Here is a 25,629-nt window from a genome sequence, read left to right as displayed (position 1 = left end):
TATTTCAAAATAACTGCTGATCTGCTGGGATTTTGCCACACAACCATCTCCTGGGTTTATAGAGAATGGTCTGAAAAAGAGAAAATATCCTCTGAGCAACTGGTTTCTGGGTGAAAATGCGTTATTGGTGCCAGAGATCAGAGGAGAATGGCCAGATAGGAAGGCAACAGTAACTTAAACAACCCTCGTTAAAACCAGTCCATGCAGAAGCATCTCTAAAACCACAATACATCAAGCCTTGAAACACATGGGCTACAGCAGCAGAAGATCACATCTGATGCCACTCTTGTCAGCTAAGAAAAAGGAAACTGAGACTATGATTTGCACAGTTGCAGTAAAACTGAACAATAGAAGGTTGCAAAAATGTTGTCTGGTCTGATGAGTCTCAATTATCTCAAACTGGTTTCTTGAACAAACGCCAGATCTCAATCCAGTAGAGCGTCTTTGAGATTTGATGAAACAGGAGATTCACATCATGGATATGGAGCCAAAACTCAGCACCAGCTATGTTATGCCACGTGTTAATATGGACCAAAATCTCTGAGGAATAGTTGCATTAATGAGACAAAACAGTATTTATTCACATGTCAAACATATATTTTTACTACTATAGTGATTCCTGTTCTAAGACTTAACTGTAACAACTTATTATTTGCAGGTGATAAACTATTTGACCATATTTTTGTTATGACAGAGATGTGCCATATATTTCATTATGATGTATATTTTTGTTCCTGTTTTTTCATTGTTGATTGTCAATTGGCTGATTAGACTCCTCAGCGGGTTGTTTACTACTAGCAGGGTCCTGGTGTTGATTTGTTGGGGGTCACACCCACAAATGTCTCAGACATGCATCTGTTTCTGCTGCTATGCAACAATAAATTTCCTATACACAATTTAATTATGTTCTGCTGCTGATTTGGTGATAAATGTGCTATTATAGAGAACTGCTGAACAGAGTAGGTTTAGGGACTCTAGAAATGCGTATTTTGTTAACCTGAATATTAATATTTTTTTTTCTCATATTTGCATTTTAACGATTTAATATCAAGATAAACTTTACCATACACATTGTGCACTCTGTGTTTTGAGTACCGGCGCTTGATTTGCAGTGCTAAATTAAGTTGTCAGTTGAATTTGGAAAATAACCTTCTTGTGCAAACTCTCCCCACACACACACACGTATACATCATTCTGAACGAAACAGGCAAAAGATCAAACCATCAAACAATAAGCAATAACTGACAGCGGAAATATGAAACAACTGTTGTTTCGATCTGCAATTCATAAGAAATTGAGATAACTGTCTTAGCAACGTCGTAAATTGTTTAATCATTGCACTTTAAGACTTTTTTCTTTTTCTTTTTTTTAAAAGAGGAACTATCCTCATTTTTTTTTCCAAACAACAAAACCACAAACTTCAAAAAAAGAAATAATTACTCAATCTTAGCTGCTGGTCCTCCCACCTCCACCCTCCCAGTTCCCCCCAGAGGGAAGCAAGTGCGTCAGTGGAGGGTTGGAAAAGAAGAGAAGTAAAGCCTTTTGACTTTCAGGAAGGAAACACATCTGGGGAATAAGGAAAGAGAGAACGGGTGAAAAGAGGAATTAGCATGGAGGAAGAGCAGCTGGCCAAAAATAGTCAGCCTCTGTTTGAGCCTTGCTTTGCCAGAGCTCCTACCACACCTCCTGCCACTTAAGCATTAGTCAGCCCTGAACGAGCCTTCGGTGGGTGACTAACTTCTCCACTGAACCCCCCTCAAGTCATGGACTGCACTTCCTCCCAGGTGTCTTAATCCAGCCCAGGGTTGCTCAACTTAAGACCCCCAGTCCTGTCTTTTTTGTCCTCTCTTCTTCTTTCTTTGAAGTAAAAACACAAGTGCTCTTATAGGACTCCACTGAAGGGTGTGTGGGACTGGAGATACAGATCACTGTGGGCGGCCAGGGAATAAGGTAAACAGTGATGGAAACCAGTGACATGATGCTTTACAAAATACATAAACAAAACCAAACCATGAAAAACTGAGATAACAGGAGTTAATATGATTGAGATTTAAGTTATTTTAAGAGGAGCCAGGGGAAGGGAATGAGTAAACATGTGCATTCCTATGGGCAGAAACCCATCTATAAAAACAGGAACTCTGGTCAAGCAAATATGGTAAAGCCAGATGTAAGGCGGTGTTGTGACCAGACTGGTTTTGGATGGGAAGGGCCGGATGTTTGACAGACATTTCATCTAGTCGCAGGTGTTCAAGGATCACGGTGGACTTATTACACAGTAACTCACTAGGTTTGCCAAAGCAAACAGGAAGCAGTGGCAGAGTTTCACTGTGATTGGTCACTTAAGTTTGATTTGTGACGATGACTAAGAATGCAGGAAGGAGACGGAAAGGGACTGGGTGAATTTCAGAGTACCAAGGAGAGGGTGTACGTGAGTGACAGCATGGTAATGATACCAGAAGGTGACTTCACCTGCTTATGAACGACTAGAAACAATCATGACATTCCCACTCTTTAGCAAAACAAAAACAGAGGAATATCTGTACACATTCCCAAAGTCTGGATCAAAAGTCAACAGGCTATATATAAAGAATTGAGCTACCATTATCCTGCTATTTTAAAATATGTGTGTTCATTACTTAGAAAGCATGTCTTATTGGATACATTTTGTATTAGAGCTGTCATGCAGCGTGGATTGTAGGCTGTGGCGTTGCCAGTTGGGCAACAAGCTGTTCTCTATGGCTATTTGTCAACTAGAGCCATCCAGTGGTGCTTTGAGGTAATCTGAACAGTGCAAAAAAAATAAAAAATCAGCGGGGCTTTCAGCAGAGACGCTGGACAGCCACTGCTGGAATTTTTTTTTAATGAAATGCAGCAGCTAACAATGAATAAATGAGCTGTTGCTAGTAAAATGTGCCAACATATTGCTAATTAGTGCACCAGATAACTTCACATTACAGGTAAACTTGTTTACAAGTGGATACAAATACTAAAGTTTCAGCATTACATCCTAAGACAAAGTCAACAACACTTGGCCTTGTCTGACGCTGTAAAAGTTGACTTTAGACATCTTAAATTAACCAGGAGCTTCTTTGTACAATAATAGTAGTAGTACATTTATGTGGTTGCCAATGTGGATGGACCCACATGTTTGATTTGGCACATAGGATGCCCTTCCTCCCCCTCCCGTTTATCTGGGCTCAGGGCCAGCACTAGGAGTATATTAGCTTTTCTTGAATTGGCGATCTTTCATATGTAAGACCAATGTGTTAACAACTTATAGAAGTAGTAGGAGATGTAGTGCTTTTGCATCAGCCTCAGTCCTTGGATCGACTCCTGCCACCCATCCTCACTTCTCAAGAAACTCTTTGCCTTGGCTTTTAGAAGCTGCTTGCCAACAGCAGTAGCCATAACTGGGATGCACTGGTTGGATCACAAGTTAAACTAGTTGAGAGTAAAGCACTGAGAGTCTGGGGTTTATGTATTAGACAAAAGAACATGGTTATGTTGATTATATGGGACAACTAATTTATTTATATAGTTAAATAGCGGTGCCTGAAATTACAGTCATGCTAGCATGTGAGTGCCAAGGAAAGGATAAAGAGCCGTCATGGAAAGGCTCTGAAGACATTGTGGCCATCTATGGCCCTAAATTTGCAAATTTGGGATCCCTTCTATAGCAGTTTGATGGGATCCAACACAGTTTTCCATGTGCAAGCAATTGAAAACAATTGGTTAATGGAATTTCTTAAATTAAAAGCTCCAGAAGGACAAACACATTTTGGTGCTTGTAAATAAAATAATACAAATAATATGCATAAATCTCAAAATGCATTCTTGCCTTTAAATGCTTGTGAATCTCAGTCCAAGTAGTAAAGGGGTGATCTCTTTCTATTTTTAAAATGTTAAGATACACACTAATATCAGAACGAAGGGGGAAAGCGCTCATTTAGAAAAATAGGAGTTTGGTTATATAGAAAACAGAAAACTGTAAAAAATCAATGAAGTAAAATTTAAATGGAGAGCATAATAAGTAAATTCTTGCAAATTAGGTAAGTTTGAGGGTACACAGTTGGAAATTATGAGTCTTAACATCACTAGTACACTAGTGACTTAAAAAAAATTCTAATATATTTTCTGTATCATGTCTATCTAGCTACCTTGACCTGAACCCTACTTTAAAAGCTAATTCGTCAGCTCACTAGCATCCCCCGGCTGAATAAAGGGTAAATAAATTACACTCGGTGATGGTCAGCATTTAAGCAACATCATTATGGCAGATTAAAAGAAAAGCAGCGTATTATCGCGATAATTACTATTTTTGACTGCGACTAGACAAGCTGACCCAAAGTATAATCCATCGTCTTGGAACCGCTCTAATACGGAAGCTCGCGAGGCCCAGAGGAGCCGAAACGCGAAGGTTGTCAGGAGCAGCAGGAGGAGGCCACGGCTGGACAGTGTCTGACGTGGAAAGTGTCAGCACTGAGTAAGAAACTTCGGGCCAAAACAAGCCTCGAGAACAAAATCCCCCCAGTTCCCTGTAAGCTCCTGCGGGTTTCACAGAGGACAGCACAATGAGTCTGGATAAGGCGAAGCTGTGTGATTCACTGTTAACCTGGGTAAGTTTGACAGTAGCAACATTTCGAGCAAGGCTAACCGCCGGCTAAGAGGTGTCAGCAGGTGTTAGCAAATGTGGAGAATTACGGCTTTACTTTTGGAAGTTGTGGGCTCACGTAATTGATAAGGGGCATCTTTACTGACTTGGTCAATTAAACGCTTGGTGTTTTAAGTTGTAAGCTAACTGTCACTAGCCAGCCGAGCTAATTGGCTTTGTGAACACATTGGAGGTTTGCTCCTGGTGGTCTGCTTTATCTGTTATCCATGTTAGCAAACTGACTGCGTTGTCAGCAAATTAACTGCCAGAAAAACAAACCCAAATAGCTTAGTGTAAGCTGAGAGACCTAAGGAGTAATCTTAGGCTATCCAACACAGCCACGTTATTTTCAAAGCTCAGAGCAAATCCACCTGTTTGGCTCCTTTCTACAAAGAGGTGTGAAGACTTGGACTGAACTAAGACACCAACTAATAATAGCATGCTAAGCAGGGCTGTAATCCCCCATTGCTGCTTAGTATTTTTTTTTTTAATTTAAGTTATGTTTAGAAAGCTTGAGCAGCTTTACACAAAATCCCCAAATACATAAATCCCCCTTCTTTCTTTAAATTTTGGTTCCAAGGAGCCAGGCTTTCTTGAAAGTTTTTAAAAATGATCTTGAGCAATTATTCTTTAGACTTTCTGAAGGTCTTTCAAAGTTTCTTTTAACATTGGCTACTTTTTTACTCATTGTCCAGTCCAGTCCTCATATCTGACCATTCTCAAAGAAATGTTTTTGTATTTTTAAGCCACTCAACACTGACCTATGAATTATTCAAGCATAAAAAGACACCCAACTCAATGGATGAGCTAGTGTTGTCTACACAGACAACCTAGAGAACCAGTTTTAAATTGTATCTTTAGGCTTTACTAGCAGCAATATAACTTGTTCCACTTCCCAGTGATAACACAGGTTGACAGGCATAAAATGGTATTTATATAAAGAAGGTGATTCACAAAGAGCTGTTGGCTGACAACTTCACATCTCAGCATGGTGTGCAGTGTGTCCTTAAAAACGTAAGGAAACTGAACAGGTCGCGGACGAAAGATGTACCAAGGATCAAAGACTAGATACAGCAGAGGAGCAGAATATAAAATCGTGACCTTTAACAATAGAAAAAATTAGATGCATCAAGCTCCTCAGTTGACCCATCTACTGATTACTGAGAAATAGTCTCAGTGGAAATGTGGAGGTCAAGAAGCCATTCTTAAGGGAAGAAGGCAAGGACAGAAGGCTGAGCTATGCCAAAGTGGAACTGAATTTAAAATGGGTGGTAACAGATCTGGTGGAGTGATGAATCCAAATTTGAAAATGTTGTTCAGATTTAGGCTGCTCTACAGAGGAGATCAGGAGAGACAGTGAGACTCTACAGCCATCTGTAAAACACAGGGAAGGCTCTGTATGGTATGGTGTTGGCTTTCAGTCAATATTTTTGGGATCTTTTCAAAATTGATGGAACTATAAATGCAGAAAAGTGTAATACCATCTGGGAACCATCTAATTGGTAATCATTCTATTTATCAGTATGACGGTGATCTCAAACACCCTGGCAATGCAATGAAAGCATACCCAAATAGAAAAGCACACAATACAACACCATCAGTCATGGATTGGCTTCCCTAGAGTCCAGTCACCAAACATTAAAGCATTGTTCTGTTCAAGATGATTCCACAAATGGCAAATACCAAATATGTATTTTCAAGTTTGTTAGAATTGTATAAATCACGTTTTCCCTAATTTACATTTATGTCTGTCGATGTTTCAATAAATCACTGCACCCATTTTCCTAATGATTCAAGATTTTTGCACAGTGCTGTTTAGAATGGGGATATTAGATTCATTTATTTAATATAGTAATGTTTTCACCCTGGTTTAGTTTAATGTAATGTTGCTGTACATTAAATGTCAAAACATTGAAAGGTTTCTTTCTTTAATGACCAGCTCTTTAATGTCTTCACTCTCAGTTACAGACATTTCAGGTGCCATCGTGCAACAGCAAGCACGACCTGACAAGCGGAGTGGCCATTGCACATGTACTGCACAGAATGTAAGCACAAGCAGTATGTCACCAGTGTTGTTTCCACTAACTGCACGATTGTCTTCTGGAGATTCATTCAGAACTTACTCACTGAAATTTGCTTATCTGTATAATTTTGGATTGCCGTTAAGTCCATTATCTATGCAAAATGTAGCCAGTTAAACAGTAAATGTTACCCAGACATGGCTCTGAATACCTCAGGCATCGGTGTGATTTTGTTTTTTTTAAATAAATAAAGTGATCTGTGCAGGCTTAATCACATCAACCAATTATTGGAAAATACACATTTGGAAAACAGATTTTTAATCAACCTATTTTAGCTGTAGCTTCTTCTTTATCATTATTCCCATGCTGTGTAGCTTTTAATGAATAGTTTTACTCTGTCATTGTGCCTGAAGGGACAGAAACACAGGGTCTCACTGCCCCGTGGCCTTGTGTTATCAATGTCAGTATCCAGAGATGTGTCGTCGTTACAATTCTCTTGTGCTCTCATTAACAGAGACCCTTCTTGGTTTAATGAGACATGGCTAGGCAGGATCAAGGAGGAGAGCGGGGCTAACTGGCGCCTCAAGGTAATCTGTGAAACGGCATGATATGACAGAACACCCTGTAGTTATCTAGAATGACTCAAATCAAAGATCTTTTTTTAAATTCTTCTGCTTGACTAATGAAAGTGTTACGATTGTAACCCCGTTTCATTCTTTCAGGTCAGCAATTTGAAAAAGATTCTGAAAAGCATGATGGAATATTATCACGATGTAAGAAACTTTTGCTGATTTCGCCTTCATTTTTCATGCGCCGCTTGACTCGAGCCTACCAGCTCACTTTTCTGTTTCGTGAACAGGTGCTCGGTCACCAGGTGTCTGATGAGCATATGCCAGACGTGAACCTGATAGGAGAGATGGGAGATGTCACAGAACTGGGAAAGCTGGTACAGCTCGTGTTGGGTTGTGCAGTCAGCTGCGAGAAGAAACAAGGTAGGCCTGTACACAAGTACATTTCTTCTGCTTTCGTTTAGGAATAAATGCCTCATAATCACTGCTGAGAAGATATTTGTCAGCATGAAAACACAAAAACGCAATTCAGTGATCTCAAGTCATTTAGAAATGCTCACACGGAGGGCAACTATATTTGGACAACAGCTGTATTTAGCAGCTGGCCACTCACTTTATACCCAACTGCTTGCAAAGCATAATATGACATGACATACTATCATGGTGGCCAGATGGCCTTGTTTTCCTCCTCCATCCTTGAATAGACACTTTCTGGATTTTTTTTTTTTTTTATATATATTTTTTTGCAAACGTTTAAAAAACAAAATGGACTGACCTCTTGCCAACATAAACATTCATTAGGGGATTAGAAGCAACATTAGAAGACGTGGCTGCTGGTTAACTGCTATATATGGCAACTGTGTTGAAGCACAAGATTAAAAGGTGCTAGAATCAGCATTCTTGTTATTACAGTAAATACATTTTATTCTGCTGAGTCGTCTCACACTTGTGGGTTTGCTTTTCAATAGCTGGGAAAGGCAGTGACTAAACTGCTATGAGATCTAGAAGAAGGGAGGGAGAAACAAATTTTTCAAATGTGGAAATTAATTGCTGCACAACTATACCAGTAATTGGCACAGAGTGTGCAAGTGTGAGCACCTCCTGAAGGTTTTCTGGTCTGCAGCATTCGGATGTGTGTTAACACAATACCACAGTCTTTCCAGTGTGAACATCCTATCAAATTCAACCCAAGGACAAAATTCGTCCACAGTGATGAGAGAGTGATAAAGTCATACCAGAACTGATTGCTTCAAATTGTTGATGTTAAAGGCTATTCAAGCTACTGCAGGATGGAGTGTATTAAGTGTTTGGCATAGACTGCTGCATAGAGTACTAACATAAGAAGACTCATTTAATCATACATGCATATACTGCAGGGGTGGGGGAACTCCAGGCCTCAAGGGTAAATTCTAGATCTGTCCTTGATCCAAAACAGCTTGTTTAAATGGCTAAATAACCTCCTCATCATGTCTTAAAGTTCTCCAGAGGCCTGGTAATAAACTATTTATTTGATTCAGGTGTGTTGACCCAGGGTGAGATCTAAAACCTGCTAGACCCTCGAGGCCTGGAGTTCCCAACCCCTGGTATACTGGATAGTTGGCTTAAGGTGGTTCATTAGTTATCAACTTTCCTTTGAAAATGAATATTTTTTTTGTTCCTCATTTCACAAATGGCAGAAAGATCAACCCATCCAGATGTGCACTCTTTTTACTTCCTTCCTGTGTTCTTCCTGTGAAATAAGCAGTGTTGGACATTTTGCATCTTGCATACAGAAATACACATTTATTAAATTGGTGATAATGATGGAGACATGTTGGCATTCTCAAAAAACAAGATGTATGCGGTGCTCTTTCTTCTTTGGAGAGGTAAATGTTGCTGGTTTGACACAGAAAAAGTTGGAGCAGTTGTTTTTCTCTTAGTTATGGCCTGATCAATTTGTTGACAAGCTGTTTTCCCGTTACTGATAACAGCTCATGAGACAAAAAATGGTCAGGTCAGTTTTACAGAAAATTGACTGTAAAGCTGAGTCGATTTTTACAGCAGTGGTTTGACTTTCATGGGAGCATGCGTGTGTGTGTTAATCTGTATTTGGCTGAGACTTCACTGGCCTTTGTTGTCTTCTCCTAAACGCAGAGCAAATCCAGCAGATAATGACACTCGAGGAATCTGTCCAGCATGTTGTGATGACTGCCATTCAGGAAGTGAGTGAGCCTCTTTTTCTTTCCTCTTGGTTTACCCTGATTTGCATTAATCCAATTCTTAGTCACGGTTAATTCAAAATCAAAGAAGTCTGGATAAACATAAGACTAAAGAGCATCCCACAGACCCCTACTCTATGCTATTTACAAAGATGCGTTTAGTGTTTATCACCACCAAAGGGACTGTAAAAACCTGGATCATCTTCCAAGGTTTTTACCAAACAAGGTTATTCAGAGAACCAGATAAATCTTCCTTTGGCAAAAGACTGTTATTTTATTTTCCCTGTGGTTGCATTCATTGACTCACTTTGCTGTTTTGTTTTAGCTCTTATCAAAGGAGCCGTCATCTGAACCGGGAAGCCCAGAGACCTACGGGGATTTTGACTATCAGGTAAAAACCCACAACATAATTATTCCCCTACTTGTTTTTTACTTAGATTTGCTACATCCTCTGTTTGTGTTTACTCCCCACTGCTTTGATCAGTGTCAAATATCCTCTGTCTGCACATCTTTTATTCGCAGTCCAGAAAGTATTATTTTCTGAGTGAAGAGGCAGACGAGAAGGAGGACCTGAGCCAACGCTGTCGACACCTTGAACATCAGGTTGGTTTACTAAACACGGTTTTGATCATACTTGGCAAACATTTCCTGAGACTTTAAAGATATAATCCTAAGATTTCACTTCAGGTCAATTTGGCAATCAAGTCAGTGGAAACTGAAGAGAAACTCTTTGAGCACACATTGGTTCAACAAATGGTTTTGTTGCACAAGCATCATCTGATTAAGGCCAGCGCTTTTCACACACGACACTGTAGAGTTACAGCAGTATGTCAGCAGTGCTGGCAAGTTTAAGGTAGATGTTCTGTGCAACCCTGCTAAAAGTGCTTTAAATTTATCATTTTGGTCCTTCACGTCTTTTTCCTGTGAGTACTTGAGTATAAATTCCACTTTTGTTTAGTTTGAACTCGTTTAACAGGAGTTGGGGCAATAAGCATGATTGAGTACAGATGTACACTATAAAAACACTGAGACAAAAACCATATAACACTAATGTTGCAGTCCACCTATGCATGTTGGCCTATATTTATTGGTTAAATTTGATGGGTGTACCAAGTTTGTATGGTTCCCACCTTGGCCGGAGGGGTGTACTATAAAGCAAGATTATTGGATTATTCAGGTTAAAATCAGCGTTTTCAGTGTCTGGGAAGTGGCTCCCTTTTCCCTGGCTACAATACTCTGGTAACTTATGTTAAACATACAACCTGGTTCAGAGCACATTATGTTCCTAGTTGAAAGCGCCACATTTTTACGTATTCCAGCATGCTTTAAGTGGGATAGAAAATGGTATGTTACAGGTTGACAAATTGCATCTATAAACCCTAACACAGTGGTGTCCAAACCCATGCCTCGAGGGACGGTGTCCTGCAGGTTTTAGATGTGTCCTTCATCATCACAGCTGATTTAAAAGGCTAAATTACCTCCTCAACGTGTCCTGAAGTTCTCCAGAGGCCTGGTAATGAACTAATCACTTGATTCAGGTGTGTTGACCCAGGGTGAGATCTAAAACCTGCAGGAGGCCGGCACTCAAGGCCTGGAGTTGGCCAAGCCTGCCCTAACAACACTGAATGAAGCCCAGCTCTACAACTATAGCATTGCAAACTGTATGCTGCATTGTCCCTAGAATGTATATGTAGTCGGATGGTGATGTAGAAAGTGTATAGCTGTTTTTAAGCATAGTACTAATGTTGCAGCTACTAGAAAACTGAGAATTTGCATTTGTATGCTGTTTATCGCCAATATCAGATCAGTCAGTACAATTAATTTCACTTTGATCTGGCTATAAATTAAAACAGTTTCCACATCTTACTTGTTAGACTGTGACCACTCTGAGAAACCTGTTTAAATGTATAAGATTTACGGTTTCAGAGTTGTGTGCAGTTCTCACATTAGAAATAAACAGCAGAACGCAGCTATAGAATGAATTCAGTAAATATGAATTTACTTCAAGATGATATATTTACTACGTTGCATGCTTGTGATGATATCGAGTTTGTAATATTAACAATAATGTGATTAATCGTATTAGTAGAAGTAGTATAACATGTCAGACAAGAGAAAGTCTGACTTAACAAAGTTGATCGTCACTTTCTGGGGTTTTAGGTTTAGGCTTTAACAGAAAGCCGGGCTTTTTTTGACTTGCCTCATAGGACACCCCTCAGTTCTCACTTGTAAAGAAGATTTTGAGCTCAGTGTGTAAGAATATAAAGAGTGGATAGTAGAATAGCTGTTGCTGGGAAAATGGTTTGATTGCATGGAAATCTTGAGGATTATAACTTTAAGATGAGTCCCGGGTTTGTTTTATCAATCTTTGAGCTGTGGACTTGAAATTTGAAAAAATAATGCCATTTCATCTCTGCCTACCAGATTTACAGACTCTCAAAGGTTTAGTTTTGCTGTATTTGTTTAGAGAAGCATGTTGTGCGTGTCTGTGCCTGCAACTTTTGTGCTCTGGCCTTTTATTGATTAGCCAGCCAAAGGCTTTGTTTGTGTTCACTTGACTTGTTTTTGCACCACTGAATGTGAGCGGACTAATTCAGACTTTTTTCTTTTTTTTTTGAAAAAGAGGATCCCAGACGATAGTTGCATAACATCAAGATAAAACTGACACGTTGCCTTGGGATGGAGCAGTAGCCAACTATAATTTGTACTGCTCCCAGCCCACCTGTTTGTTTACTTACTCGGCCCACGCGTTAGGGATTAGTCATTTGTGTTGTTTTGAAAGCTATTTACTGTTACTGGTTTGGTGCTAAAGCATGCAATCTGTCCTTAAAGTTCAGTGTAGGGTTTTGCTGTATTCAGACTGGAAAGATATCCTGCAGGTAAGTATGCGCTCCCCTCTCTTAATATTGGAATGCAAGCTTGTTTAACTATGAGCGCCGTTCAGTCTGACACAAACATTTAAAAGTTATGCAGCTCTAAACCAAAGCCGGCCCTTTCCTCAAACCAACCACCGTCATCGATGTCGATCTATTCTCCTGCCTACTATTAATGTTACACATGTATTACTTACGGTCCTCAATGAGCTCTGCATACTCGTCTGCTCATATCATGAGGATCTGCTTTGAACCCTGGGGGTAAAGCTAACAACTGCACTACTGAGACTGTTCCATCTGCTTGAGATCATTGCACACCAGCTGACTAACACACATTTTACAAAAGAGCTTGTGATATTACAGCAAAGCATGTGTTTAAGGTCCTCTTTGCACTGAAAGCGGTGAGTTTATCTTGTTTTCCTTCATGAATCTGTCGTGTCCTTGCACTGTGGCTTTTTTGTATAAATTTGTGGAAAAAGTTTGTTTTTATTGCTTCTTTTTGTTATGCTTCAATCTCGACCTTTCCTCTATTGTGTCTCCTTGTCCTGTTTTTCACCCCTTTTTAAAGCTGTAGCTCACCTTCCATATCTTCTCTCCACTGCACACTCAGTCTTTACACCTCTTTTTGCAATGTTTGTGCTCCGTTTCTCTCTCCCACCCCCCTCCGACAGCTGTCAGTGGCTCTGGAGGAGAAGATGTCCCTGCAGGCAGAGACGCGCTCCCTGAAAGAGAAGCTCAGCCTATGCGAATCTCTGGACGCCTCCACCACTGCCATCACTGGCAAGAAGCTGCTGCTGCTGCAGAGTCAGATGGAGCAGCTTCAGGAGGAAAACTACAGGTACAAGTGGTACATAAGTACTTAGGAAAACAACACAGGGTTTATAATGAGTGTCTCATTCATTAACTCTTTAAAAAGATGTAGTAGTAGTGGTAGTATAAAATTTCAGCCCTCGTTCATAACATATGAGTCAAATTTATAAAGACATGCAAATCAGATGCCGTTGAGTCAGCTGTTCCTTTGAGTGTCTTTCAAAGTGCATATCCAGTTATATTAACCGCTGTATATCTCAGACTGGAGAACGGCAGAGACGACATGCGTGTGCGGGCAGAGATACTGGAGCGCGAGGTGGCCGAGCTGCAGCTACGGAACGAAGAGCTGACCAGCCTGGCGCAGGAGGCCCAGGCCCTCAAAGACGAGATGGACATCCTCAGGTGAGAGCAGCTCGAACAGATGGAGTTCAGTTCATCATGAAAATGTAAACAAGCCAGTTATACAGTGGTTATTATGTAAGGAGTGGTGCAGGCCTTTTTGCAAGCTTTGTAGTGAAAAGAAACTGCAGAAAGTTGCGCTTTGTGGGCGTTTGGTCACATGGACACTAAGTGTTTGTGTTCATGCTTTGCAGGCTTTTTTGAATGCATTAAATTCACAGTTTACAAGTGTTTTACATATAAAGGTTTTCCTTGTGTCAAAACGGGAAATTGTAAACATTTGCTAACAACTTCTGCTGAGCTACTACTTCAGGAACTGTGAATAAAACAATTGCTAAAGCCAACAATCAGAAGGTCCTGCTAGTAAATATTGTATGTGTATTACAGGGTGCAATGCTTCTTTTATTATACAAAGATTATTTTAAACATATTTGCTTCTGTCCAACAAATTCAGTGTTTCCTTCTGTTTGAGTAGTAGTTGCAAAAAACAGTGGATGAGTTGAAGTTTCTTGGCATATTTGAAGATTGATCTCTGTAGAAGAGGCAAAAACCTTAAACAGTTTTGATCCTGAGTCCAAAAGTATCGAGACACATACTAATACAGTGTTGGTAAATTTTTAATATCAAGAATGTTGATAATGACGAGCCTTTTCCTTTAAGTAGTAGTTCAAACTGATAATAGATGAACTCACAGAAGCAACCCCCATGCTGCCCACACACAGATGTCCATTCAGCTCTCTCTGACATCTGTGTTGATAATACAAATTCTCATGCATTGACACCGGCTTGCGTCAGAGTACACATCTACATGGACGCATTGTGTTAAGTATAACTCATATTCCTCTGCTGGTGCTCGATGCCTCCCACGCTATGCTTTCCTTCCCCCTCAGGCACTCGTCTGACCGGGTGAACCAGCTCGAGGCGATGGTGGAGACGTACAAGAGGAAGCTGGAGGACCTGGGAGACCTGCGCAGACAGGTGCGCCTCCTGGAAGAGCACAACACTGTGTACATGCAGCGCACGTGCGAGCTGGAGGAGGAGCTTCGCAGGGCCAACGCTGTCCGCAGTCAGCTGGACACCTACAAGAGACAGGCAAGCTGTGCTTTTGGCTGTTCCTGTGCTGGGACATCCAAGAGATGTGAAACACATTCTGGCTTGTACACGTGTTTGGAAACTCTTTTCATTTATTTATTTATTTATTTTAAATAGAGCTCTCTGGCTGACTGTATGCTCTCTGACTTGCAGGCTCATGAGCTTCACACCAAGCACTCAGCAGAGGCCATGAAAGCTGAGAAGTGGCAGTTTGAGTACAAGAACCTTCACGACAAGTACGACGCACTGCTGAAGGAGAAAGAAGTGAGTCGGGGAGCATTTTCAAGAAATAAAAAAACAGTTTTTATATGGGGGAAATGTGCACATCGTCTACAGAGTGTTTTTGTACACTGAGGCCCTCATTTCCCTCTCGGTCTAGTAATAGTTTTGATTTCAGTGATGACAAATGATGTTTAGATTGGCGTTTGTTGTGATCATTACAGAAAGCGCTTCCCTACATGGCGAATTGTGTCCTGGTAGATGCTGTACTATTCTTCAGCGGACTCCCACGTCCTGTGTTAATTCTAGTAGCTTCTGCAGTCAAGGAGTGATTAATTTTCTCGCTTACTTGTGGGTGTAATTAGGAAACGTGCTAATATGACGTGGATACTTGCATTTGCTCTCTCTGTCTGGACTGCATCGCATCCAAGTCCAGATATAGAAAACCTGACGCTACATGGATCTTAAGGCCACTTAAGGTGTTTTGCTGTCCTTTGTTTTCCAGCGTCTGATCGCAGAAAGAGACACACTGCGGGAGACAAACGATGAGCTCAGGTGTGCACAAGTCCAGCAGAGGTATCTCAGTGGAGCAGGTGAGTTGATAGCATAGGTATGGCTAGAAAACACCTAAAACAATGGGCTTTACTGAGAAATATGTCACACACTGTTGAAAAAAAACAAAACAATAAAACATAAGGAAACTTGGAAGTCGGACCCTCTTCTTCCTTTAGAACAGCCTTAAATCTCTGTGGCACAGATTCAGGAAAGTGTTGGAAACATTTCTCAGAGATTTGACATGATAGCATCACACAGCTACTGCAGATTTGTCAGCTGCACATCCATGATGTTAATCTCCCGTTCCACCAAATCCTAAAGGTGCTCTAGATCTGGTGACTGGACACTACTTGATTACAGTAAACTCGGTGTTTAAGAATGGTATGTCATCCTGCTGTAAGCAGCCATCAGAAGATGGTCACACTGTGGTCATAAAGGGGTGGACATGGTCAGTGAGACACATGAGGAGACTACACAGATCGCTCTTAAACTAAAATCACTTTTCTTTCCCATTCAGATGTTCAGTCCACATCTACATACATAGATGCTTTTTGTTGCTGTCATGTGATTGGCTGATTAGATATTTTTGTAACTGAGCAATTAAACTGGTGTGTACCTAATATAGTGGCCAGTGAGTGTAATTGTAATACTAAAGAGTGTAACTTTTGGGGGGGGGTTGTAAACATTTACAGTGAAAACATTTCTCAGGCTAAAATCGGCCTTTTTGAGTAAACTTGGTCAAGTGTCCAGCTGACAGTGTGTGCGAGTCCTCCCTCCAAATGCAGTCAGATAACAGTGGTTCTGGTTCAGAGGTCGTCATCCTCTGCACCGCTTACTAGAAAGGAAGCCAAGAACCTTCTCTAAAGAGTGATTCAGCTCCACAGCCATAATTCAGTTTGATTCAGTTTTATTTCTCTATCACAACAGTCGCCTCAAAGTGCCTCATATCATATTTTTCATTATTGAGCTCCTTATTTTATTCTGTTAATCATTTTAAATGTAGTTCAGTTCTATTGAATTTGGGATCTTCAGTGTGATTTCTGTGCAACTATTTTGTTTTAAGGGGGGGTTTGTTTGTTTGTTTGTGCTGTTTCACTTTATCAAACTGATTTGGGGTTGGGGTATTTTGTTTGTTTGTTGTTGTTGTTTTTTCTGGGGTAACACAGGAATTACTCGACTTTTGCGATGATTTGTTTATCTGTCTTTCTCTCTGCAGGAGGCTTGTGTGACAGCGGTGACGCGGTTGAAAACCTGGCTGCAGAGATCATGCCAACTGAGATCAAGTATGTCTGTTTACACATTTCAATGTTTTCTTTTGTTTGGTGTTTTTTAACCATAATAAGAAGGCCGTTTTATTTTAAGTCTACACAAACATGCCTCGGTGTAACTTTCACTCACGCACGCACTCGTGCCATGTGTACATTCTTGCTAACACAACCACAAAAGTTTATTTTTAGAAAGTGGACGTTGCGTGCCAAATAGCGACACATGGCGCGTTTGGCCTGGGCGTTGGTGGATAGAAGTTTCATTCATGCTTCCATTTGCAGCCGCCATTCTCTAACCCATTTATTTTATCCCCACCCCTCTTTTCCCCTTCACCTCCTGTCGCCCCGCTTTTATCATTGCTGCTTTGACAGGGAGACAGTTGTTCGTCTCCAAAGTGAAAACAAGATGCTGTGCGTCCAAGAGGAGACCTACCGACAGAAACTTGTGGAAGTTCAGGCTGAGCTGGAGGAGGCTCAACGCAGCAAGAATGGGCTAGAAACTCAGAACAGGTAGGGGGGTGTGTGTGTGTGTGTGTGCTTTCATCAGTGTTAAATAACCAGTCTGCTTCTAGGCCACCATACTGTGCGTTCCTGAACATTAAGCTGGTTGTTTGGCTGATAGGAGGAGTGATATCTGCCTAAATGTCAACTCACCCTCTGGACTGTGTGTTCAACTGAACTGTGTGGGCTGGACTGGAGGACAGACAAGCAAAAAGCCAGATTGTCCCTCGACTCAGTGTGTGTGTTTGTGTGTGTGTTTGTGTGTGTGTGTGTGTGTGTGTTTACATGCCTGTGGGCATGTGGACATGTGGGTGGACTGTGTGTGTGTACGTTTGTGTGTGTGTCCATTGCAACACCAGGCCCAGGGTGTGGGAAGCATCCTCAGCAACAGTACCAGGAGGAGAGGAGTGGAGTGAGCATGCTCAGTAGCAGAGCAGTGAATGGCCAGGCGGCACAGTCGGTGCCTGCAGCAGATGTACAAGGACCCACTTGATACTTTGCAAACATCTTCCACCCACAGTAGCAGCAGCTTAATACGTTTGTGTTGCATCTTTCACGTCTTTCACCATCTGCTTCTCTATAAACCCTTTTCCTTCTCTAGTCGTGCCCCCTCCCCCACACACCTCCCTCCCTTTTTGTTTTTTGTTTTTTTCCTCCTTCTCTTCCCAACCTTTCCTCTCATTCTTACCCCGTGTTTCCCTTATTTTCCTCTTTCCAAGGCTGAACCAGCAGCAGATCTCAGAGCTGCGTTCTCAGGTCGAGGAGCTCCAGAAAGCACTCCAGGAGCAGGACAGCAAGAACGAGGACGTGAGTAGAAAGACCGCTTTGCTTCTCATCTGCCCACTTCTGCTATTACATAACTCAACACAATCAAGCTGACAGAATATTGGCAGCATATACACAGTGTGCAACTGACTTTTTTTTTCTTATCAGTTTTACCTTGAAGAAGTGAAATATAAAATGCGAGATTAAATTCTAACCAACAAAGTAATTTATTATGTATATGCTCAAGTCATTAAAGGCAGGGTATTTATATGGCACACTGAGTATATTAAAACGATTAGTTCTGAAATCACTCTGCCTTTGAGCACTGCATTGTTTGTTCTCCTACTTTGATACATGTTGTGTGGGAATTTAACCTGTGTTTGCTGTGGTGATTCACCGGTAACGCCTGCCCCTCTGTGTCTGTCTCTCTCCGCCTGCCCCCACCGATCAACTCTGCCAAAATCAGGCCATCGTAAGTACGGCCCGCCCTCTCTCCAACTGGCCTATGATTTGACTTTCACAGCTTATACTGTGTGTGTGTGTGTGTGTGTGTGTGTGTTTGTGTTTGTTTTTAAATGTGCCATTTTAAGTACAATGGATTTTAAGTTTCTTTCTTTCTTTTCTTCTTCTTTGAAGTCGTCCTTATTGAAGAAAAAGCTTGAGGAGCACCTGTGAGTATTATTTTTCTGCTGCTTACTGATGTCTGTCTGCCTTCTGTGCTGCAAACAAAAGTGAACTCACACAAGTATCGATGTGTGTACTGTTCCAGGGAGAAGCTCCACGAGGCCCAGTCAGACCTGCAAAAGAAAAAAGAGGTCATTGATAACCTGGAGCCCAAAGTAGACAGCAACAGTAAGAAATGTCATGTAGATGGTATTCAGAAGAAGTTCAGCTTTGTTCCTTTCCAAAACACAAATTTGTTTTTCCTTCTAGTGGCTAAGAAGATTGATGAACTCCAGGAGATCCTGCGGAAGAAGGACGAGGACATGAAGCAGATGGAGCAGCGATACAAACGCTACGTGGAGAAGGCGAGAACGGTCAGTGGTTATAGGAGTACTGCACCTTTTATTTCACACATTTTTAAAGACTTGGACCTTTTTAAATATCAGAAAAAATGATGTCCTAAGCTCTTTAAATGAATATCCTTTTGTGTGCAGGTGATCAAAACCCTGGATCCTAAGCAGCAGCCAGCGGCTCCTGACATTCAGGCCCTGAAAAACCAGCTGACAGAGAAGGAGAGAAGAATCCAGCATCTGGAGGTATGAACCTCTGACTCTGAGAGACAAATGTGCTTCCATCAGCGCTGTAAATCCCACTAATGCATGATGATGGTGTTCCTTTTATACAGCATGATTATGAGAAGAGCAGGGCCAGGCATGACCAGGAGGAGAAACTCATCATCAGTGCCTGGTACAACATGGTGAGCGAGCGTGTAAATACACAAAAGCTCAAACAGGAACTACATCCACACCACCCAATCCCTCACTCCTTCATCTTTCTTTCCTCCGCCCTCTTTACCTGTCAGGGAATGGCGCTGCATCAGAAAGTGTCTGGTGAGCAGCTGGGCTCCTCCAACCAGGCCATGTCCTTCCTCGCCCAGCAGAGACAACTCACCAACGCAAGGAGGGGCCTGACACGACACCACCCGAGATGAGACACGGAGGCGTGACAGTTACCCTCAAATGAAAAGCAAAGTGCACACAAGGTGATCCATGTGATCTCTGAGTGTCTTTTGCCTTTTTATGCCTTCACTGGGATCACTGCGCCTCAGTTTTTGTCACGCTGTTGCTGCCCCCTGCTGGCTCTTACTGATATGAGAAGATTTCTTTTCTCCGTTGGGCTCCAGAGCAGAAGCTCTCTGCTCTGATAAAAAGTAGGAGTTATAGGCCTTAAGAAGAGGCGACTTCACCTTTTAAGGTGACTTTTATTTCCCCTGTAGCCTCTTGGACTCACTCCCTTTTTTTTTCTTGAACATCTTTTTAAAATCCTTTTTTAATTTTTTTTTTTTATGTTAAACAGTGAAACAGAACTGGAACAAGTTTTGTCAGGTGCCAGTTTAAATGTGATAGATGACGGAGAAGTTTCACTACTCCAAGTGCTACAGAACAAAAGCTGCACAAGCTGTCCTCATACCTCCACTACAGCAGATCGTCACGTTCACTACATTTTGGGTTTTATGTGTTTGCTGAGGATTTTTCTTCTTGTAGCGTTTTATTTTTAGTCTAAGTTTGAAGTACCTTTGGAAAAAATGTAAAAATCAAGCGGGTGTGTAACAGCTTTAGTCTCGATTTCTTCTGTATTCACTTTAAATGCTTTTTTTTTTTTTTCCTTCTCAGCCTTAAATCTGAAACATGTCTTTTGTAAATATTTTCACAGTGTACACCAAAGCACTTTCTCTCTAGAAGGGTGGGTTTGTTCAGTGCCTCGCAAAAGTCTCCCATGCTAGCCCTTTATAGATGAGACTGAACACTGACATGTTTGCAGCGCCAACACTGTTTCTGTCACACTGCAGGTACGTGCTCAAGTCTGGTGATATGACTTTTGTGTATTTTTCTTTTCTCTGTTGCCTCTAAATTTTTATTTTTATTTTTATTTTTTATTCCTATCCATAAGACCTCCCCCATCAGGGGGTCTGATTGTGGGTCGGACCTAACTGCACTCTCCACTTTAAACACAAAAACTGGATAACACTATGCGAGAGTCTCTAATCATAAAAACACTAAAAAATATATAAAACTGAGTCAGCTGATGTGCTGTTTGCCGCTGCTAGGTGTTGTTCACGGCTGAGCTGAGCTGGAAGGAAACGTGTTCTTCAATGCGCTGGAATTTTTCCTGTGACAGGAAATCGACAGCAGATTAAAAAGCCTGAGGCACATTTATCAGACACTACGTCTGCCTTTCTTTACAACCATTGATCAAGTTGTTTTTGTGCGTTCCATGTCAGAGCTGCTGTCCTGTGACTTGTACTTGCCTCTAACAGTTTGTGCTATGATCTACAAAGACCAGAGTCCTGCTGTTGTGTAAACACTTTTTTTATTTTTTTGTTTTTTTTTTTAAGTTGGTTTTTATGGCGTAAAATGATTGCTCCACATATGCATGGTGTGAAAGGTTGCATCATGAAATGGTCTCCTAGATTATAGCATAATGTACTTGACACAGGGTTAAATTATTTGTAGTCCTCTCTGTTCTACTTTTTGCACTACAAATAAATGGGGTCTTAAGTTAAAGATGGCATTTTGTGTTCTTCTTTTCAGTGCATTCAAAGACTCACTTTCACAGTCCCTTCCGATTTAGACTAACCCAGAGAGGTCTGAGAAAGCACGCCAACCCAGGTTTTATCACTGTGGGCCCTTGTTGTGGGTAGACTTTCATTCCGTCACAGTCCTAAAGGCCAAACTGATTAGTCAAACTTCTCACATCCTTTGTGCAACTGTCAAAACGGTGAAGGCATTGTTTATCCATCGCACCACTTTTCCACAAGCACATCTCAACGGATTAAAGAGAGGTGGCACATTCAAACATGATGAACAACAGCACAATGTAATAGAATGGCATGTTGGGGGGGGGGGGGGGCTGTAAGATTCACCTGAGATTTGTTAAGTCTGTACTATGTAACAATCATGAACCACTCCTGATTTCTTTATATTTTTCTGGGAAAATGGGAGATGCAGCAGCTTAAACATTAAGGATTAAAAACAGTTTCTACAATTCAAACAAACTTGAAGTCAGTTTGTATGACCACCTTTATTCTTTAACACACCCTCAAATCTAAGGTAAGATAGCCACCCACTGAGACCATTTCTCATGAGGCTTCAGTGAACTCAGATCCTGTGTTGGGTCTCCACTATTTTATTTTATCTATTGGTTAAAGCCTGCCACGTTGTCTTTTGTTCACATGTCCAGCTTCCACCCTCCATCCATTTTCTTCCACTTATCCTTATCAGGGTTGCGGCAGGGGAGTGCTGGAGCCTATCCCAGCTACCATAGGAAGAGTTCACCCTGCGCAGGCCCCCGTTTCCTTCTTGGAATCAACACAAAAACAAATAAGGGGTGGCTCAAGACTTTTGCACAGGACTGAAGTTTGAAATAAGCTTGCATAATGTGAACTGATCAGCTTGACCTTTTAATACAAGTGTAAATTGAATGGATTAATGACAGTGTTCCTGACAATCCTAATCAATATCTAAAAATAATAAATACAGTGAGGATTTATTTTAAGGGATATAGCACAGAGTATTGTTTACGGCACTGTCAGAGTGAAGGACAGAGTTCATGTTCGGCTGTGTAAACGGAGTGTATTAAATTGTACCGTGTCAACTGAAGCAGACCTGAGAGCCAGCAGTTTCCAGCCAACAACCGTCTGTTATGTCATTTTTAGTATCAATTTCACTTCCGGCACAGCAGGAGGCGCTACACAGCTGCCACGCAGTGTTGCCAACTTAGCGACTTTGTCGCTATATTTAGCGAGTTTTCAGACACCCTTAGCGACCTTTTTTCTAAAAAGCGACTAGCGACAAATCTGGCGACTTTTTCTGGTGTTATTGGAGACTTATTTATGACGACTTTTTGACGTGAAAACGCGCTCTTACTCTCAACAAGCAGCGGTGCTGCCGTGGGCACCTCACCCGTGCTAAAGCGCTCATGGGCGGAGGATAGTCCTCCCCCAGCTGCTATTCACACACAAAGTAACTCCACCAGAGCGCCTATTTCGGGTCACTTTTGCCGGTCCAAGCCCGGGTAAAGGAGCAGGGTTGTAATTGTGACATTAAAAAAAACAATAATTGCTAAAAGAAATTTAATTTGTAGTTCTAAATAAACTCTAAATGCATTTAGGATGTTTTTTACTCACTTTATGTCTCTTCCACGATGTTATTTCTCTCTCCAACAGCGTAGGTTACAATTACATTAGCATGACCAATTATGCAAATTAAGCGATGACGTCATATGTCGACTTCTAGCGACTTTTAGGACAGCCAATAGCGATTTTCCTTACTGAGGAGTTGGCAACACTGCTGCCACGTGATGTCACCAGAGAAAATGAAACATGGCGGAGCGAAGGTGACGGTTTGTGAAAGTTGGCGATAACTGCTAGTAACAATTTTGACCCTTCTTGTCTTTGTCGCAGGTGTTTGAACCTTTAGGTGAGCCGCAGCTGTATGCTTATACCTTAATAGGTTCCGCACATGAACTGGGAGGCCGTAGTTGAGTTTGTTCGTCTGCAGTGGCCTTACCGAACCGGGCATTAGCTGTTAGCCGCGTTAGCAGCTAAACCAGCGCCTGCTTTTGTTTTTGTCTGGGCCCGGGGATTGTGTGCTAGAGGGCTGACATTTTTAAAGCCTTTTGGCTTTTTTTACACTTCGCCATATTTTTCAAAGACTATATCCCCACACTGGACTGTGCAGCTGATCTATTTTTAAATAGACTTTAGGTTTTCGTATTGCACTGCGGGTGGGGTCCAGCTCGTCTTGAGGCGTGCTGGCAGTGCTCTCCGCTAAGGCCAACCACACAACAAAGCCATACGTGTTACACAGCTAACACACAGCGGGACTGTGTCTGCTTGCCCAGGAACTATGGATCCAAAACGCGCACACGACAAACCTCAAACGAGCGGCGGCGGTGGCGGCAGCAGCGAGGACTCCAGCTGCGGGAGCCCCGCGTCCCCCTCGAGCAGCCCCGCACAGCCATCGAGCAAACCCCTGATGCCTGGGGGCAACGTGTTCGCTAACGACGGCAGCTTCATGGAGCTATTCAAGAAGAAGATGGAAGATGAGAGGAGGAAAAAGGAGATGCAGCAAACAGGTGGAGATGCCAGAGCCACCGAGCAAGGACAGACACCAGTGGAAAAGAAGGCCCCACCCGTGACGAGCTTTGTAAGGGGTTTAGCAGTTGTAAGATGAGATAGCAGTAGTTCCACTCACAGCCAAAGTGAAGCACTATGCACTGATACAGCAGGCTTACTGGCACCATAGTTATTACTCTGATGGCTGACATGTCATTTTTATGAGTGTTTCATACATATGCCGGTGATTGTATTATCCCTGAGATATTTCAGTAAAATCACCCACAGTGATGGTGTAAAACGAACAATAGCTTAGTAAAGTGTAGGGATGATCCTCACTGATGGTTTCGCTGGTGGCGCGAGACTAAGTGTAGACCTTCTGCTCTGGTGTAGTCTCCTTCATTGGCAGTCCACGTGCAAGAGCTCGTATAACGGTTTCAGTCTTCTATCCCCTAACCCAGGTGGGGAAGCGCCGAGGCGGTGTGTTCCTAAAGACCGGCATTGTTGCGAAGAAGCAGAAACAAGACACAGAAGTAAGTGGGATGGAAGGTGGCAATATTGATTGTGTTGTTCCCACAGGTGATAACCTCTGTCTCCTCCCCTGCAGGCTGAGCCAGGCAAGAGCGATGCTTGGTCTAAGTACATGGCTGAGGTGAAAAAGTACAAAGCCCACCAGTGTGGCGACGACGACAAAACCAGGCCTCTGGTCAAGTAGGCTCCAGGAGGTGGAAATGAAGTGCTTTGCTGGTGGGGGGCAACTACCTGGGACAACCTCAACGAGGGCCTGCCAATCCTCGCCTCCTGTACTATCAGTTTGAGTTGCCCTTCATTTTTACATCATTCACAAACTGCTTAGATTTACCCACCCCCTTTTTTTGTTTTTTTAAATTGTTTTTGTCTTGCTTGTTACTTGTTGGACTCTGTTCATTTGAGTTGATGTCAAAAAATGTTTCAGACACTTGAACATTTATTATTGTTGAGGACCTTTTGCATTTTTCATGTCTGGTTTATTTGGGGTTTCATTAAGGACTAAGTTGATTTAATAGCTAAATCAAGGGTTCAATTAAATCTACACTGCCTATAATTGTGTCATGTTGTGTTTCTCATAAATACCACTGTATAGGCATCTGAGGAGCAGAGACTGTATGTAAAAGATGGCTGTTGTTTGCAGGTCTGAAAAGAGAAGGCGATGTTGAAATATTTTAAGCCTGCATTCTTTCTTGACTCTGGTTACAAAATCAGGTCTGATTGTATTTGCTTGTTAAGGATCCAGGGACACAGTTTCTGGGCTCTTGCCTTTTTACCATGTTGCAGTATTTTGCCATAATCAGGTAGCAAGTGTTTAAACAGAGTTGGATAAAAGTCCTGTGTTCCAGACACCTGTGCTGAGTAAGACTGCAGTGCGAACACAAGGCTTAAGATCAGGCCTTTTTAAAAATTCTATTCTTTTATTAGATAATCAATATTATGTAGCAATATATGAATGGCTAGCCTTGCAATTTCGATTGGGTGGAGTTGTCTCAGGCATTGTTTTGACTGAAGTTTGTTTTTGGTATCATCTTTTTGCTAAATGACCTTTGTCTTTGCCACAATATGTACTTTCATCCAACATGTTCTCTCTACTAATTGTATCTCAATTGGACCAATTTCCCTAACCCAGACATCACTGCTATTTACTTTTTTCTTTATGCCCAAAATTACAGATGTGTTGTATTTTATTTTTAAGATAACTCCAGTCACTGCACAGTATATAATTTGTGTTTCCTAGCTAGCTCACATTCTGGCTCCACCAAACCTAATCTGTGGATGTCTGGACATTAAACCACATTAATCATTCTATTGGCGGCAGTAAAAATAGCTAATGATGCTAACAGAGAGTTAGAGATCTGGGAAAACGAAATCAATTCTAATGATGTCCGCAAACACTTCGAA

General features: G+C 41.7%; 2 protein-coding genes across 2 annotated transcripts; both read left to right on the top strand.

Annotated features, from left to right (window-relative positions):
• The first annotated feature begins 4,393 nt into the window (after positions 1 to 4,393).
• On the top strand, positions 4,394 to 21,129 carry hook2 (hook microtubule-tethering protein 2). Its single transcript, XM_087839578.1, has 22 exons — positions 4,394 to 4,616; positions 6,614 to 6,696; positions 7,187 to 7,259; positions 7,395 to 7,445; positions 7,532 to 7,664; positions 9,375 to 9,442; positions 9,765 to 9,830; positions 9,962 to 10,042; positions 12,984 to 13,150; positions 13,384 to 13,524; positions 14,412 to 14,613; positions 14,767 to 14,877; positions 15,338 to 15,425; positions 16,604 to 16,670; positions 17,025 to 17,162; positions 17,873 to 17,960; positions 18,555 to 18,589; positions 18,688 to 18,770; positions 18,852 to 18,955; positions 19,076 to 19,177; positions 19,267 to 19,338; positions 19,444 to 21,129. The coding sequence occupies exons 1-22, from the start codon at positions 4,572 to 4,574 to the stop codon at positions 19,570 to 19,572; spliced, it is 2,127 nt and encodes a 708-aa protein (XP_087695704.1). The 5' UTR covers positions 4,394 to 4,571; the 3' UTR covers positions 19,573 to 21,129.
• A 1,803-nt stretch (positions 21,130 to 22,932) lies between these two features.
• On the top strand, positions 22,933 to 24,781 carry trir (telomerase RNA component interacting RNase). Its single transcript, XM_006805079.3, has 3 exons — positions 22,933 to 23,788; positions 24,159 to 24,230; positions 24,305 to 24,781. Exons 1-3 carry the CDS (start codon positions 23,489 to 23,491, stop codon positions 24,410 to 24,412), a joined length of 480 nt encoding a protein of 159 aa, XP_006805142.1. The 5' UTR covers positions 22,933 to 23,488; the 3' UTR covers positions 24,413 to 24,781.
• The last annotated feature ends 848 nt before the right edge of the window (positions 24,782 to 25,629 follow it).

This window comes from Neolamprologus brichardi, chromosome 4 (assembly GCF_056152115.1).
Source record: "Neolamprologus brichardi isolate AB-2024 chromosome 4, ASM5615211v1, whole genome shotgun sequence".
Lineage (NCBI taxonomy): Eukaryota > Metazoa > Chordata > Actinopteri > Cichliformes > Cichlidae > Neolamprologus > Neolamprologus brichardi.
The sequence above is the reverse complement of the archived record's forward strand: the minus strand, read 5'-3'. Positions and strand labels throughout refer to the sequence as shown.